Source organism: Budorcas taxicolor, chromosome 16 (genome assembly GCF_023091745.1).
Source record: "Budorcas taxicolor isolate Tak-1 chromosome 16, Takin1.1, whole genome shotgun sequence".
Taxonomy (NCBI): domain Eukaryota; kingdom Metazoa; phylum Chordata; class Mammalia; order Artiodactyla; family Bovidae; genus Budorcas; species Budorcas taxicolor.
The window spans coordinates 61,750,455-61,768,989 of record NC_068925.1 but is presented as its reverse complement, the minus strand read 5'-3'; the positions used below and the strand labels follow the sequence as shown (position 1 = coordinate 61,768,989).

At 39.8% G+C, this 18,535-nt stretch overlaps 1 protein-coding gene across 1 annotated transcript in view; it reads right to left on the bottom strand.

Annotated features, from left to right (window-relative positions):
• Positions 1-3,560: 3,560 nt before the first annotated feature.
• Positions 3,561-18,535, bottom strand: part of TDRD5 (tudor domain containing 5) — an 80,718-nt gene continuing 65,743 nt past the window's right edge. The window contains exons 13-17 of the mRNA XM_052654040.1: positions 17,333-17,497; positions 14,416-14,598; positions 13,517-13,660; positions 9,765-9,945; positions 3,561-3,808 (exon numbers count right to left, since the gene is read on the bottom strand). Of these exons, the coding sequence (XP_052510000.1) occupies positions 3,561-3,808; positions 9,765-9,945; positions 13,517-13,660; positions 14,416-14,598; positions 17,333-17,497 (921 nt within the window). The remainder of the gene's footprint in view (positions 3,809-9,764; positions 9,946-13,516; positions 13,661-14,415; positions 14,599-17,332; positions 17,498-18,535) is intronic.

Here is an 18,535-nt window from a genome sequence, read left to right as displayed (position 1 = left end):
TACAAGCCACTGCAGTTAAAACCTGAGTGGCTAACAGTAAAGCCACTCTCTGTCTTCTAACCCTAAGGAGTTTATGACCAGGATTCTCCCATGTGTTCTCAACCTCCCATGCCCTCAATACATACCTCAGGTTCCCACTTCCCACTTAACATTCCTTGGGGACTGCCACTACTTCTAATAGGTTAAGCTTAACACCAAAAACATGGGGAGGAGATGGCGGTTTTTCTAAGTGTAGTAGATGTCAACCCATCTTTTGACAATGAAATACAATTAACCCTAAACCATGAGCATTTCCCTATCTTTTCAACATTTCTTACTGCTGCTGCTGCAAAGTCGCTTCAGTCGTGTCCGACTCTGTGCGACCCCATAGACGGCAGCTCACCAGGCTCTCCCATCCCTGAGATTCTCCAGGCAAGAATACTGGGGTGGGTTGCCATTTCCTTCTCCAATGCATGAAAGTGAAAAGTGAAAGTGAAGTTGCTCAGTCGTGTCCGACTCTTAGCAACCTCATGGACTGCAGCCTACCAGGCTCCTCCGTCCATGGGATTTTCCAGGCAAGAGTACTGGAGTGGGGGTGCCATTGCCTTCTCCGTTCTTAGTGCTACTCCTGCCCATATACAGAAACCTATTTACTCATTTTCAAATGATCTATTAAATTTGTTTGATGCTTTGAGCCATTTCAGTTACCCACCAAAGCCCACCTTATGGGAGAAGGTAGGGAAACATTGGCAGATTGGCTGTCTTAGTCAAAGTCAAGTAGCCAAACTGTACAAGCCTCTCAAAAGTTCATTCCTTCACTCTTCTAATTTAAATAAGATCTTAACTATTCATTACTAAACAGGCCTCGGTTTAAGTATGTTGACACTCGTTAGTTTGAGATAGCTCTGTCTAAATGATCTGGTCATTTGCAAACGATTCTGAAAGAGCGTTAATAACACAATGATTCCATAATCCCCATCTAACTGTCAAAGTGTAAAATTAGTTGCCATCAGGTTACCCACTGTTGGCAGGGTTCTTGCTGGTAGTTTTGTGCTGTTATAGAGTGTTCAGAGAAGGCAATGGCACCCCACTCCAGTACTCTTGCCTGCAAAATCCCATGGACGGAGGAGCCTGGTAGGCTGCGGTCCATGGGGTCGCGAAGAGTCGGACACGACTAAGTGACTTCACTTTCATGCATTGCAGAAGGAAATGGCAACCCACTCCAGTGTTCTTGCCTAGAGAATTCCAGGGATGGGGGAGCCTGTTAGGCTGCCATCTATGGGGTCGCATAGAGTCGGACACGACTGACATGACTTATCGGCAGCAGAGAGAGTTACAACCTGACGTACTAAATATGTAAAGACTGCTTCTACCAATTCACTCGGCCTGGAACCCAGTGACTGTCCATCTGGAGAAGTGAAGAGTAGAACTCAAACTTGCCCTTTTCTCTGAACAATCATTCAAAATGAGTTTTCTTCTTTAGAAACAAATTGTGGATAATTACATAAACTTATATGAAAAGCAGCTGTTTCAGTTCATATCACAGTCAAGTATCATATATGACATTTACCTGTCAAAGTGATATTTAACGGTTCATTGACCCTCCATATAACTCTTTGACTGCCTTCTCCAATAAAGGTATCTGATACAAAATCCCAAAAACCCAAATGGGAAACCTGTTCTATCTGGGTCAACTCTCAGTGATGTTTCCAGATTACATTTTTTTGGTTAATTAGCATACCATCATTGATACAGATATATTAGAGTTGATCCAACCAGTCCATCCTAAAGGAGATCAGTCCTAGGTGTTCGTTGGAAGGACTGATGCTGAAGCTGAAACTCCAATACTTTGGCCACCTCATGCAAAGAGTTGACTCATTGGAAAAGACCCTGATGCTGGGAGGGATTGAGGGCAGAAGGAGAAGGGAACAACAGAGGATGAGATGGCTGGATGGCATCACCGACTCGATGGACGTGAGTTTGAGTGAACTCCGGGAGTTGGTGATGGACAGGGAGGCCTGCCGTGCTGCGATTCATGGGGCTGCAAGGAGTCGGACACGACTGAGCGACTGAACTGAACTGAATTGAACTGAGAGGTGAATCTGGATTTGAAATTTTTACTGCATTAAAAATGTTCTAAGGTTTTTAAACCAAAACCCTCAGCAGTTAAAGAGACTTTGGGTTTGTTTCACGATCACTTCATCCTAAGACAGAAGTTTTAACCATTAATACTCTACATTTAAATGTACTCTGATATTTACTTTCATTTCACCCCCTTCCTCAGTAGACATTTTGCTGACGAACTAACTGAGCAGAACAGAGGAGACATTCCTTATTGTAGGAGGAAAGAAAGGAACTAGGAGCCAGCTCTGCCACTTAATGTCAAAGCAGGAGGCTTTAGAAGAGGGGCTAGGAGGGTGAGGATCTAGTCATATGCAGCAGGCCAGTAATTCACACCTCCTTCTCTGATTTTATCACTAAGAAATGCTTCTGTATTAGATTTTTTTAAATTTGGAGATAAGTCTTGTATTTTACCACAAAGAATTTGGTATCATTCACATTCTTTAATTTCACCTTTCAGTCTTTTCTCCTGATAGTTTACACTATCAGCTAAACAGAATTTCCTATAATAAATCATGCTCTATGACGCAGGCTTCCCTGGTGGCTTAGATGGTAGAGAATCTGCCTGCAGTGAGGGAGACCTGGGTTTGATCCCTGGGTTGGAAAGATCCCTGGACAAACAGCCATCCACTTTAGTATTCTTGCCTGGAGAATTCCATGGACAGAGGAGCCTGGCAGGCTATACAGTCCATGGGGTCACAAAGAGTTAGACATGACTGAGTGTTTCACAAGTGCTCTATAAATGCTTAAACAATACCACTGTTTAGCTACTGTTACATTAAGGCTCCAGAGAACTATGATGACTGCAGAGATGGCTCAGCTCAGTTTCAACAACTGGTCTCTAATTTTCTTGTTAAGTCTTCAAGAAACTGCCTACACTGAAAGATAGCTTCATCTTTTTTTTTTTTTTTAAATGAGCAAAGATTCATGGTGTGGATTTTCTTAGTGATCCTAGTATTTCAAAGAATTAATGACAGCGAAGATTGGAGCCGTAGATTCTCTCTATGGTATAGAAGTTTTCAAACGAGGAAAAGCAGCCTTAAAAGTCAGACATCCTCTCTCTGGAGACAGCTGCGACAATTTTTTGCTAAGTATGGATCACAAAACATTAGTTTTTCAGCTTACATTTATCAGTCATGATATATACAAGAAAAACATTTATAGAAACACAAACTAAAAAGTCCTTTAAACTTCTACATTGAACAAAGGCGAACAAAACTCTAAGAAAAATAAACATCAATGAAAATGATAATGAATGTTAGAAATCAATATTTAAACAACAAAGGGGACTGTGAGCATAATAAAGCTAACAAAGGGTTGCACAGAAAGACAAAGGCATCAACTTTGTCTTGAAACTTTGTCAACAAAATACTGTGTTTGTCTCAATACCTCCTTCTTGGTTTGACTTGGGAAGGCATCACGCCCTAAGTCTCTGGTTGACTTTTTCCTCCCCACTGCCCTCATGTTTCCATCTTTTTCACACTGGGGTACCAGTGCAGGAGGCTCTTGGATGTGGCGAGCCTTGCGGCAGCTCCTAAGGCAGCAGTGGCTGTGCTTCGAGGAATGTAGAACTTCTGAGAAATCTGGTGCTCAGGAGACAAAATCAAAGAGAGCTGGTCCACGGCTCCCTGACTTGTATCTTTGAACACTGTAATAGCAGAGCTACTAGAAAAATCTTCGTTCTCTAGGCTCTCTGGGGAGCCTTCCACTGAAAAAGAAAGAAAACAAAGGTCTCTTCAGGGGGTCCTCACACTCTCCTGTTCTACATCTTTACAGATCTGTTGTTGTTGTCATTGTTGAATTGCTAAGTCATCTGACTCTTTTGCAATCCCATGGACTGTAACCCACCAGGCTCCTTTGTCCAAGCGATTTTCCAGGAGAGGGTAGCCACTTCCTTCTCCAGGGGATCTTTCTGACCCAGGAATTGAACCCACGTCTCCTGCACTGGCAGGCAGACCCTTTACCACTGAGCCACCAAGGAAACCCCATCTTAAGGTTAGGTGGTAAAATTACCAGTGACAAATCAAGAGAGAAGGAAGCCCAGAAACCAGTCAACAATGGAAAGGAAATGAGGATGGGGGATCATGCACTGAGATAAATTCTTGTCAGTGTGAGATCAGAGGAGGAGGAAGGTCAAGTGAGGTCAAAGATAAGAGGAAAAACATGTACTTGTGAACAAGGAAGGGGAGATCTCTTTCTAGGACATCATAAAAATAAACTGAATATAATTCCAATTCCAAGAAAGAATCCTTAGGCTCTCCTATTTCCTTCCAGCAGTGAGCAAAATAGTGTCCCATAGGCCTTCTCTATTGCCAAAGTCATTCCAATTCCACATCTGCTGGTGTAAAAACAAAACTGAACAAGACTGTGTTTGCTAAGAAATTCCAAAAACCAGTTATCAGCCATAAAAAGAATTCCTTGGGAATTAGTTTAACTAAGAAGAAGGGTCTTTTCCATGAGACAAATTGCTGGGAACTCCAATGCCAAGAGGTCTTAAGAGCAAAGAGGAGGTTACGAGGCACCTCACGTATGTACTCTGCACCAGGGCTACTGAAGGAGCTGGTCTATGAACTGTTTGTTACCTGCCTGCGATGGGAGGAGCTGGTGCCAGCACCTAAGCCAACACACTGCTTCCTTCAAGAAAGTCCTGCTTTAGGAAAAAAAAAATCTAGGTGAGCCAAGTGAAGTGCTACTGTGGTGTCCATTATCACAAATGCTTCATAGACAAGTCCTGGTATGCTGACTACATTCTGAAAAGCACTGCTCTAGACCCTAAAATGACAGACTTCAAAAAAAACTCAGAAAAAGCAGGCACAATCTAATATCCTATCCATCTTTCTATCTTTAACATCTAGTGGACTAGGCGTGTGATATATGTGCCATACGTTTGTGATAAATTAAGGAGAATTTGATAGGGTATTCTAAAAAGTAAAACTCTCAACACAAGACTATCATTAATGTCCACTGGAGTGAAAAAGAGATGGTGAATTCTAGTGAAATAATGGGTTTTACATGCAGCCGTTGATGAGTTCAGATTTTAAAAGGTATCAAAATATGAAAGCAGGGACACTTGAAAGAATTTAGGAGTGCAACAAAACTTCAGCTTCCTGACATGATGCTAATTTAACAGGGATTGAAAAACAATATCTCTTGCTTTAAACAACTAGAAAACTGGACAAAATAAATAAAACAACAGCTCTCAGACATTGACCAACAAGCTTGCTGCTGCTGCTGCTGCTAAGTCGCTTCAGTTGTGTCTGACTCTGTGCGACCCCATAGATAGCAGCCCACCAGGATCCCCCGTCCCTGGGATTCTCCAGGCAAGAACACTGGAGTGGGTTGCCATTTCCTTCTCCAATGCATGAAAGTGAAAAGTGAAAGTGAAGTCGCTCAGTCGTGTCCGACTCTTAGCGACCCTATGGACTGCAGCCTACCAGGCTCCTCCGTCCATGGGATTTTCCAGGCAAGAGTACTGGAGTGGGGTGCCATTACCAACAAGCTTACATGACAGCAATCCCTGAGAAATGGGAAACAAATGGAGTAAGCTTTATGAGTGCCTGAGTTCACTGTCAAGATAAAGTCCAGGCTGAAGTACAAGGAGGGAGAGTCCACACTGAGCCTGGAGGTCTCAATGCACTGAGAAGACAGAGCTTGGAATTCAAGAAGGCCAAGGACAGAGGAGCTTGAAGGACTATAGTCCTTGGGGTCGCAAAGAGTCAGACATGACTTAGTGATTAAACAACAACCAAGGTGGCTGGAATTGGTGGGGGGAGTACAAGTGCAAAGGCAGCTAGCTGTAGGGAAAGAAGCAGCTGGAGGCCTGCAGAGAGGCCCCTCCAGCCTGAGGCTGGGGAGTGATCTGGCTCATGCCTGAGAAAACCACCAAGGCCAGGGAGAAGACCTATTTGAAAGGAGTAGGCAGAACAATCACTAAAGTTTATGTTGGGGCAAAACATTTTGTGTTCCCACCAGCTACAGTGTAAAGACACCTGCAGGACATCAAGTCCCATCAACACCCTCAGAAAGGTACTACCTAGCCGGGCCCACAGACTAAAAGCTTTTCTAATCAGCCTAATGAAATCTAAAATAAATGCAGAAATGATCAAATCTATTTCAGATAATTTAATTACCCCCAAACGATAGACAGATACTATATAGACAGCAGGGAGGGAGGGAAGAAAGGAAGGAAAGAGAGAAGAAAAAGAGATTCAGTCATTCAGTCAACAACGTGTAATTCGGTACCTGCCATCTAATAAAAAAACTATCAGATGTGCAAAAAAACAGAAAAATGTGACTTGTGATTAAGAGAAAAACCATTCAGTAGAAGCCAGTTCAGAAATGACAGATGACAGAATGCAGAAATGATACATATGCTTGAATCACAAGATAAGAGTGTTAAAACAGCTGTCACAAGAACACTCAAAGTATTCAAGAAGTGAATGATGAGTACGCAGAGAAAGAGGGAAGATACAAAAGAAAAAAAAAAACCCTACAGGTTATAAATTGAACTTCTGAGATGAAAAATACACCAGACAGGAAAATAATATATTAAGCACAGAACAAGAAAAGGTTATATTATGCTCACAGATAAGAAAACTCAATACTGTTAACACGTCACTTCTCCCCAAATTAATCTAGAGATTTTTTTTTTAACCTCAGTAAAGATTTTAGCAGGCTTTCTGTAGAAATTAAGTTAATCCTAAAATTCATATGGAAAATGACCTGGAATAGCCAAAGCAATTTTTTAAAAAATGAACAAATCTGTATCACTTCAAGACTTATTATAAAGCCACAGAAATCAAGACAGGGGTATAAAGGCAGACATAATCGCAGGAGAACATAATTAAAGTCAAGAAATAGACCCTCACATACACAACTTATTGGCTTTTGACAACGACATCAAGGCAGTTAAATGGAGCAAGAACTGCCTTTTCAATAAATCATACTGGAACAATTGAATATTTATATGCAATCAAAATAAACATTGATCCTTACACCACATCACATACAAAAATTAACAACTGGATCACAGACCTAACGTAAGACCTAAAACTACAGAACTTCTGTAAGAGAAAGTCTTAATTATTTGAGTTAGGAAAATTTCTAAATAGGATATAAAAACTTCAACCCATAAAGAAAAAATAATTAACAAATCTGATTTTATCAAAAGGAAAACTTGCTCTTCCAAGGACACTATTAAGGAAATGAAAATGCAGGCCGTATACCTGGAAATACTTGCAATATAAGCATCTGACAAAGGTTTTGTGTCTAGAATGAAGAATTTTTACAAGCCAATAAACACATAATCCAATAGAAATGCATAAATACTTGAACAGGTAATTCAAATGGCACATAAACACAGGAAAACACAGTCAATGTCACTGGTAAATAGGGAAGTGTAAATTAAAACCACAATAAGATACCACTACACATCCACTAAAATGGGAAAATTTTAAAGATTGGAGATATAGTATGTTGGCATGAATATAAAGCAATCAACAATCAAGGACATTCAGTTCAGTTCAGTCGCTCAGTCGTGTCCGACTCTTTGCGACCCCATGAATCGCAGCACACCAGGCCTCCCTGTCCATCACCATCTCCCGGAGTTCACTCAGACTCACGTCCATCGAGTCCATGATGTCATCCAGCCATCTCATCCTGGGTAGTCCCCTTCTCCTCCTGCCCGCAATCTCTCCCAGCATCAGAGTTTTTTCCAATGAGTCAACTCTTCGCATGAGGTAGCCAAAGTACTGGAGCTTCAGCTTTAGCATCACTCCTTTCAAAGAAATCCCAGGGTTGATCTCCTTCAGAATGGACTGGTTGGATCTCCTTGCAGTCCAAGGGACCCTCAAGAGTCTTCTCCAACACCACAGTTCAAACGCATCAATTCTTCGGCGCTCAGCCTTCTTCACAGTCCAACTCTCACATCCATACATGACCACAGGAAAAACCATAGCCTTGACGGACCTTAGTTGGCAAAGTAATGTCTCTGCTTTTGAATATACTATCTAGGTTGGTCATAACTTTTCTTCCAAGGAGTAAGCGTTTTTTAATTTCATGGCTGCAGTCACCATCTGCAGTGATTTCATGCAAAGATGGGCTCGATAAAGGACAGATATGGTCTCGACCTAACGGAAGCAGAAGATATTAAGAAGAGGTGGCAAGAATACACGGAAGAACTGTACAAAAAAGATCTTCACGACCCAGATAATCATGATGATGTGATCACTAATCTAGAGCCAGACATCTTAGAATGTGAAATCAAGTGGGCCTTAGAAAGAATCACTACGAACAAAGCTAGTGGAGGTGATGGAATTCCAGTTGAGCTGTTTCAAATCCTGAAAGATGATGCTGTCAAAGTGCTGCACTCAATATGCCAGCAAATTTGGAAAACTCAGCAGTGGCCACAGGACTGGAAAAGGTCAGTCTTCATTCCAATTCCAAAGAAAGGCAATGCCAAAGAATGCTCAAACTACCACACAATTGCACTCATCTCACATGCTAGTAAAGTAATGCTCAAAATTCTCCAAGCCAGGCTTCAGCAATACGTGAACTGTGAACTCCCTGATGTTCAAGCTGGTTTTAGAAAAGGCAGAGGAACCAGAGATCAAATTGCCAACATCTGCTGGATCAAGGACATTGCTGATGTGAATTACCAAATGGCACAGTCATTTTGGAAAACATTTTGACAGTTCTTAAAAAGCTAAACATACCCGTCAGCATATGACCCAGCAATTCCACTCCTAGGTACTTAATGAACAGAAATAAAAAATACATGTCTACACAAAGAGCTGAACATTCACAGCAGTTTTATTCATGACCCAAATCAGGAAATAATCCATCATCTGGTGAACACATAAACTGGTGTATGTCCCTACTACTGTGTACTGCTGTTACTGCTAAGTCGCTTCAGTCGTGTCTGACTCTGTGCGACCCCACAGACGGCAGCCCACCAGGCTCCTCTGTCTCTGGGATTCTCCAGGCAAGAATACTGGAGTGGGGTGCCATTGCATTCTTCAATGCATGGAAGTGAAAGTGAAGTTGCTCAGTTGTGCCCACTCTTAGCGACTCTGTGGACTGCAGCCCACCAGGCTCCTCCATCCATGGGATTTTCCAGGCAAGAGTACTGGAGTAGGGTGCCACTGCCTTCTCCGACCGTGTACTACTCAGCAATAAATAAGAAAAAACATTAGACATTGGCAACAACATAGATGAATCTCTAAAACACTGTGCTAAATATTGAAAGAAGTCAGCCATAAAAACTACATACTATGATTTCCTTTATATGAAATTCTAGAAAGCCAATGAGATGGGGAGTAAGAGGGATGACTGCAAAGACACATGAAGCTTTTCAGAGTGACAAAAATGTTCTATTATCATAATTGTAGTGCTGCCTACAGGACTGTACACATCTGTCTGAACTCACAGAATTTCATACTTAAAAACTGGCAAACTTTAAAGTGCATAAACCTGATCATCTCCCCAAACTGCAGAAAACAAGAAAAGTGGCAAAGCAAAAAGGAAGAACTAAGTCCAAAAATAACACGAGGACTTGAGACAAATGCTAGTGTTTATAATTTTTCAAGTTATGTTCTGAAAAATATAAATCAAGGTTTTCAGCAACACAGCCAACCACTGCATCTGTCCACCGTCTGTCAACCTACCTGACCCAGAACTGACCAATGCGGGAGGTGAGGACAGCTGAATTTGCTTTGGTGGAGTCTGAGTGTTGCTAGGCTCAAACTGGCCGCCTTCTGCTGACTGCTGTGACTGGATAAGAGAGATGTAGAACTCCTCCAGTTTGGGCAACACGGGAGAATCTGAGGCACTCTTGACATTTGATTGCTACAGAATGGGGGAAATGGGGCAAAAGCATGAAAAGTCACTGTTAATTTAACCGTAAGAACTGTCTATTTTGTTTCCTCCCTTATATACAAAAGAATATTTTCATATCATAAATAAAACTCCCTACTTTTCAGAGTCTAGATACTCTCTGGAAAACAAGTCCTTCTCTAACTGAGGGACCATGAGTTTAAGAAGTGTTTATTGAACACGTATTATGAGCAAACCTGGTACTCAGGACTGCTATGCATAGCCAGGGAAAAATGGCAGGAGAAGGAGAGAAATAACATTCACTGAGCACTCAGTGTCAGGCACAGTGCCAGGCTGCTGGCACATGTTTCTTCACTGAAACATCCAAACGTTGTCCTAGTTTAGGTGTCATTGGGTCTTCTGTATGGCATCTTATTCACTTAGCAGAATGCTTCTCGCAAGAGGCGGAGCAAGTTATCCAGTGTCAACCAGTAAGGGACAAGACAGAGATCCAAACTCAGGCTCGCCTATGCACTCCCTGCTCCATCACACCACCTCAGTAGATACGATCCCTGTCCCTGAAGAGCTCATGGTTTTCAGCTAGGGAAACAGAACCTGGCCGGTAGGTGCCTGTGAAGGAGGCATTAACTGCGTCTGCAGCATCAGCAACACTCTAGGAGAACACAACGGCTTTAAAGGAAGGAACCTCAGGAGAACTGACAAAATGGAGTACTAAAAACTGAGGTTTGAGAGGAAAAGATGGAATTCCCAAACAAAGCCTCAATTTGGGCTAAAGTGAATGAAGTGCCAAGGTTTAACCAATAGATCCTGTATCTTCCTACAGAGCACTGCTGAAATAGTTACAGTCTAGGGTGACTCAGAGCATTTATCTTCTAACTGGCATTAGAAGATAAAGTGACAGTAACTGGCATTAACACAACTAGGTGCGCCTCATTCAGTTCAGTTCAGTTGCTCAGTTGTGTCTGACTCTTTGCAATCCTATGAATCACAGCATGCCAGGCCTCCCTGTCCATCACCAACACCCGGGCCTCATTAGGAGCTGCCATAATAAACCCACATAAGTGGCTTAGGGTCTGGGATCTGCCTAGAGTAAACTGAAACAAAAATTATATGAATAGAAAATGTAGCTTTGTATGTTCTTTAGACTGGTGTGTTAAGACATTCAATATCAGTTGGCTTTCCTTTTCTCTTCCATAACAAAAAACCTTGTTCATTTTTAAACATGGCTGGCAAGGATATGGCTTATATAATTACATTATATACAAATGGCTGTGCTTCTTTTTTGGGGCAGCAAAAATGAAATCTCTAAAAGCCCACGTAGTTACCTTACCATATAATATGCTACTTCAGGAAAGCAAAGACCTGGATTTAAATTTTTGCTTAATTTATGCAACTTCATGTGTGTGCTTTAAGTTACCCTTTAAGTTTATTCTCTCTTAAAATGAAGCTTCAATGATAATTAAGTTAACATTAATATGATAAGCTTTTATGGCTGGAAAGATCATTAGTCAAAATCAGTTTTTGCAGATGGATACACTAAGGCCCCAAAAGGCAACTTGCTCAAACTTGTGGTAAAGATTAAGCTCTAAATTATAGAATTCCAAGGCAACTGTTTTTTACACTAAGCCCTGCTGCCTATTTTTAGCAGTGTGTGAAAGTATGTGTTAGTTGCTCAGTCGTGTCCGACTCTTTGCAACCCCATGGACTGAAGCCCACCAGGCTCCTCTATCCATGGAATTCTGCAGGCAAGAATACTAGAGTGGGTTACCATTCCCTTCAGTCAAAATCAGAAATAGTTTTCTAAAAGCTGTATCTTTTTCCTTTCCTGATAAATATGATTTTGAAGAAAGACAAATTGCTAAAACACATTTAAGATGCATTCTGACACTTTTTCACTCTGAAAAAAAGAAAAGAACATTGGTGAATGCCTACTAAATTTGTATGCCACTATGAAAGCAAGTACCTGTGGTCAGTTTAAGCATGTAAGTGAAAAGTTAAGAGCAGTTTAGAGCATTGCTGTTCAAAGTGTGATTCATCACCAAGCAGCATCAGCATCACCTGTAAGCTTGTAAGACATGGAGAACTTTAGTCCCCAGCCCAGATCTGCTCAATCAGAATCTGCAGTCTCACAAGATTCTCAGGTGATCACTATAAACACTGGTAGTTCAAGATGCACTGCTCTGCCAGATTCTCGCTCTATAGTTATCAGTGAAAAACTCCTTCACCGCTGTCTGAAAATACACCCTTATGGAACCAGAGGTTAGTGGCAACTTCCAAGAAATATATTCATGATTTATAAAACATTAACACATGTAATCAAAAGCACAGCCCCAAATCACAATAACATAAAACTTCATGCCCACTAGGATGGCTATAATTTTAAAAATTAGATAATAACAAGTGTTGACAAAGATGTGGACCAAATGGAAACACTCTTAGATTGCTGATGGGAATATAAAATGGTGCAAACGCTTGAAACAGTCTGGCAGTTCCTCAAAATACTAAACAGAGAGTTACCGTGTGTGTGTGTGCTTAGTCGTTTCAGTCATGCCCTACTCTTCATGACCCTATGGACTGTAGCCCACCAGGCTCCTTTGTCCATGGGATTTCCCAGGCAAGAATATTGGAGGGGGTAGCCATTCCTCTCTCCAGGAGATCCTCCCAACCCAGGATCAAACCCACGTCTCCTGTGTCTCCTACACTGCAGGTGTATTCTTTACTGCTGAGCCACCGGGGGCTGGGGGAGTGAGCCTAGATTTATTACCACAGAACCTAGTAATTCAACTCCCGGGTATATACCTAAGAAAACTGAAAACATACATCCACGTAGAAACACATACACACATGTCACAGCAGCATTATTCATAATAGCAGGAAAGCAGAAATAACTCAAATGTTCATCAACTGATGCATGGATAAACAAAACAAACAACTTTATCTTAAAACTAAACCTGTGCTTTAAGAAACCTACATTTACGGAACAGACTGTTTTATGTAATACAGCATACTTTATCAATAATCTCATGCAAAGTAATCACATTCTGCAGAAAATATATCACTCAGAAGGTTCATCGTCCACAACTCTGCTTTTTTAACAAGTCTAGACATGAAGTCCTTCATTTTCAGTGTACTGCACAAAAGTACAGAGACCATTAGCCAAATTTCATGATTCACACAAATTGTCCTCCTATTTTCAAGATGCTCATAAAATATTTGAGAAACACAAAACAAATGAATTTTATTCTAGGGTTAGTGCTTTCCACTAAAGCAACAGAAAAGAAATGATTGGGCAGATGATTAGGCAGATACAGAACTTGAAATGTATGGCTAAGTGAAAATATTTATTTTTCTCTATCCCTAATGTTTAATCAGTCTTCTAATGCTAGGCTCAGAATTTTCTTCTGGAGAGATGAATAACTATAATAAGATAACTGAAATTAATTTTTAAATAAACATACATTTTTATGTATATGTAGTCTACCAAATGCTGAGAGAGGGATCATTCACCAGAATCTCACCTTCTAAAACTGAAAGCACTTCCTCATAAAAAAACCTGTCACAGTAGCACTCATTAGACACTTACCTTTTGAATCCTGGTTGTGTCAACATGTTTTTCTTGAGCACCCAGTCCTTCTGGTATTTGAACTTCTACTTTCATTCCATTCACAAGGCCTGAAGGCTGCCATGAATCATCCCATATATCTTTGGGTATAGAAAAACACCAATCCTACAGAGAAAAAAATACTGCAATACTAAACGGAGATACAGTGCCATGTGATTCATATGGAGGATAACTTGGGCAAGGTAAAGGCAAGAAGGTAGTGTATACTAACTGAACAAGAAAAGATATTAACGTTCTAATATCAATGTGAGTTTTCCCTCTTGCTTTACTGGTCCATACCCAACACACTGAATTCCTTTGAATACACAGATCTCATAAAAATAAGTATGATTCTGTTTGTAGTATCATCTTCAATACATTTTTCATGGCTAGATGATTTTTCTAATCATTCAGTATTAAAACGGCACAAAGAAGAAGCAGAATCTTAATGCTGATGTATCTTCTTTCTTGTAGCCAGTGGGAAATAAAGTAAAATTTAAATATATAGGGTCCAATATTAGTAAATATACTCAGATCCAGATATTATAAGGTTAGAGCAACAAAAATTAAATTAGGGAAAACACTTTATTTCTAGTTTCTAAGACCTTGACTAGGTGCCAACGATAAAACAAAAATTGTAATGACTGATAGGGTAGATAGACACAATATGTCCATGGTTTACTCTCCCGTTTCATCTTGTTTCCATCCCTAACACTGTCTTCTTTGCAGGGAGGGAGGGGCTAGGAAATGCATTCTTCTGAATTATTGTCTGAGAAATCCACATGAAATGCAGAATGTGCAGCTTTTCTGAGGCTTCGACAATTACATTAACAGTTCCTTTTGCAGTAATGATTTTCTTTACGTTTTCCCAAGGATCTAACCTTCTGTGGTATTTCTTTACATGATGAATATGGTTTCTTTCCACCAAGGCTTGAGGTAAACAAGTGGGAGGCAGCATCGCTTTCTTTTCCCATTTTAGCCTGCAAAGGTAACCAGTTCTCATCCCAAATATCATCACCTATGGTTACTGACTCCAGGCACGGCATTCCAGTGGGGATCTCATCCTAGGCGACAAAGAAATACTTTAGTTTATTGTTCCTGTATGAATACATTTTGAAATTGAGCTTTACAATTTTTCCTGACTCTAGGTAAAGATGGCAGTTTGAATATACAATTCATTACGTTCTCCCCTTCAGACATAGCACCAAAATAAAATAGATTCAAGGTATAAACTTACAGTCAAAGAGAAATAAGAGGGGAAAACATCACCTATGTTCTGAATACAGGAAATCAGACAAGGGACAACTTGTTAAGTAATCCTGAGAAAGTGGAATCCTGAGCTTTTAGGAGGAAAATCTGAGAGGCAACCCAAGCTTATACCATAAATACTGCAAAAGTTCAGGAATTACTCCTATGAAGTTTTTTGGAATTGAGGGTATAAAGAGAATGAAAACAAGAGCCATTCATTTAATGTCAGCTCATGAGGCTTAATACCAGAAAAACAAACAACCCCATCAAAAAGTGGGCATAAACAGACATTTCTCCAAAAAAGACAAGACATATGGCTAATAAACACATGAGAAAATGTTCAACATTGCTCATTATTAGAGAAATGCAAATCAAAACTGCAGTGAGGCATCACACTGGTCAGAATGACCATCATCAAAAAGTCTACAAGGGTTCAGCATCAGTTTTGCAAGAAATGTTAAAGGGGCTTCTTAAAGCAGAAAAGATCACAACTAGACATATAAAAATTACAAGAAAAATCTCAATGTGTAAAAGCAAACATATGGTAAAGTAACAGATCAACTACTTATAAAGCTAGTAGGAAAGTTAAAAGTAAAATTGTCTGTATCTACAATAAGCAGTTAAGAGGTACATAAAACAAAAAGATGTAAGCGATGATATCAAAAAATATTTTAAAATTCAATAGAGAAAGCATAGTCTTTCCAACAAATTGCACCAAAACCACTGAAAATCCATAACCTTAACCTAAATCTCACCCCTTGTACTAAAATTAAATCAAGATGTTTTGAAACTGAAAACACAGTACATAAAAGAAAAAACAACTGATATACTTTCTCAAAATTAAAAACCTTTCCTATATGAAAGACACCATTAAGAGAATGAAGCTACAAGTGGGAGAAAATATTTGAAAATCACAAATCTGACAAGGGGCTATCCAGAACATATCCAGAACATATAAAGAATAACAACTCATTCAAAAAATGGGCAAAAGACTGTAACAGGCATTTCACCAAGAAATACATGTGGATGGCAAATAAGCACATGATAAGATAGTCAATATCACAGTCACTAGGGAAATGCAGATTAAAACCACACTGTGATACTACTACTGCATACCTATGAAAATGGTTAAAAATAAAAATTCCTGACAATATCAAGTGCTGATAAGATATGGAGCAACCGGAACTCATATACTGCTGGTAGGAATGCAAAATGGTACAGCCAGTCTGGAAAAATTTGGCATACATTTATTTACCGCATGAGCCAGCAATCTGACTCTTGATTATGTTTATTAAAAAGCCTACACATGAATATTTACAGAAGATCTATTCATACCAAAATACAGACGATCAATTCATACATTAAATAACCATAATGTCTTCAATGGATGCATGGATATACAAACTATGGTATATCCACACCATACTACACATCATCAACAGAAATGAACTATTGATACATGCAATGATTTAAATGAAGGTACTGTGCTGAATCAAACAAGTTCCTATTGAGAAGTTACATATCACATGATTCCACTTAATTGACAGTCCTGAAAAGGTAAAACTATGGTGACAGGAAACATAAATGCTTGCTAGGGGATTAGGGATTTGGGGAGATGTGATTATAAAGGAGTAGCATCAGGGAGTTTTTTCAGATGATGGAACCATTCTGCATCCTGATTATGGTGGTGGTTACATAAATCTATACACATATTAAAATTGATAGGACAGTACTCTGAGTACAAAGTCAATTGTTTACTGTATATTCACTTAGAAAGCAGTATTAACACCAGAGAAAATAAAAGTTATGCAGGAAAGGAAAACTTGCCATCACATATTACTTGACTGTATATAGCATTTACAAAGTCACAATAACAAAATATTCAATGAATGGTGATCTAATAGAAAGTTTGATATATTAGTAAGATGATGAGAGAATAGAAAGGATACTTTTGTCTGGGCAGGGGACAAGAGATGAAACAGAACTAAACCTTCATCTCTCATGCTGGGAAGGCCATATATGCTTAAAACTGAAAAATAAGGAAATAACAATATAAGCATCCTAGTTAATGAAAGAAATAGAGACAAATTCCAAAAGAAGATGTTAAAAGAAATGAAAATGGTTGCTCTGTGAAATAGGAAATGAAGGGGAAGGGGTTATGGGGAACTCTAAGCTGTGTGTACATAAACATTTGGTTTTAAGAAAGCTGTGAGCACATGGACATTTGATTAAAAATATGCCCTCCAAAGAGAGCTGTCAAACATTTTTCTTGATGGGTCTTCCTAATACTATTTCTCAATACTACTTTCTAATCACTGCATAATTCTTAAAAATTGCCCAGAAGTCAGATAATGGCTTTTCTTTTTTGTGATCAAGGCTACATTGCTGAAACTTTGCTCTTGGTGATTGCTGAAGAATTTGTAATTCATCTGTGGGAGATGCTCTGATGGCACTACAATGAATAGGGCATAAAGAGCTATTTTACTTCAGTCTCCTTCACTCATTAATTTATTAATTACGTTTTTAAAAAGCTATATCCCCTTCTCCTACCTCATTTTCTTCTTTCAGATCCTTTAGCTCTGGGATGGACCACTTTGGATCTTCTTCACAGCTCTTATCTTGTATTTCCAAAGAATTTAATTTAGAATCCTTTAATAGCTCCTCTGAGGTGACTGATTTAAGGTGACTTAAAGTCTTTTCATCATTAACATCTTGCTAGCAGATAAGAAAGAGAAATTATTTTATTTTCTATAGTAATGCTGTTTCCAACATTTACACGCCTATAAATTCTGGGGGCAATTTTTCACTATGGTTCATACATATGCAACATTATTTTCTAACTTTAGGCACTGACCCTAGGTATTCCCATCCTATTAAATTAGTTCAGGCCAAGGGCTTCCCAGGTGGCAAAGCGGTAAACAATCTGCCTACCAATGCAGGAGACATAAGAGACATGGGCTCAATCCAGGGTCAGGAAGATCCCCCAGAGGAGGAAATGATAAACCACTCCAGTATTTTTGCCTGGAGAATCCCATGGACAGAGGAGCCTGTGGCTACAGTCCACTGGGTCGCAAAGAGTCAGACATGACGAGGACGCACACAGAGGTTAAGAATTATTGAGTACATATTATGTAATGTGTACAGGGTAGCTCTGCGGGTATAAAGATGAATGCAACAGGGGCCCAGCTCTAAAAGAACTCAAATATAGCATGAAGATACACAATCAGATCATCACAGCACAACCTTCAGTGTAGAGCCAATACAGAGATGTCACATTGACCAAAATAATACCGGAGAAGGAAGATGTCTGAGAACATGTAATAAAGGAGATAAATCAAACTGTTAGGATGCGTAAAAGAAAAGCAAGGATTAGAGGGAATCCGGTGTATAGAGGGGCTTCCCTGCTGGCTCAGCAGTAAAGAATCCATCTGCCAATGCAGGAGACATGGGTTTGATCCCTGGGTTGGGAAGATCCCCTGGAGAAAGAAATGGCAACCCACTTCAGTATTCTTGCATGGAGAATCCCATGGACAGAGGAGCCTGGTGGGCTATAGTCCACGGGGTCACAAAAGAATTGGACACGACTTAGTGACTAAACAACAAAGTGTATAGAGGTAGGTTTATGTGTGTATATAGCATGTGGGAGTCTTGATACGTTAAAATACAGGCTGGGGTACAATAGAGAAGCTTTAGGCCTTATCTCTTGGCAGAAAAGATGGCCTTATTTCATTTTTAGGACTGAAGTATGATTAT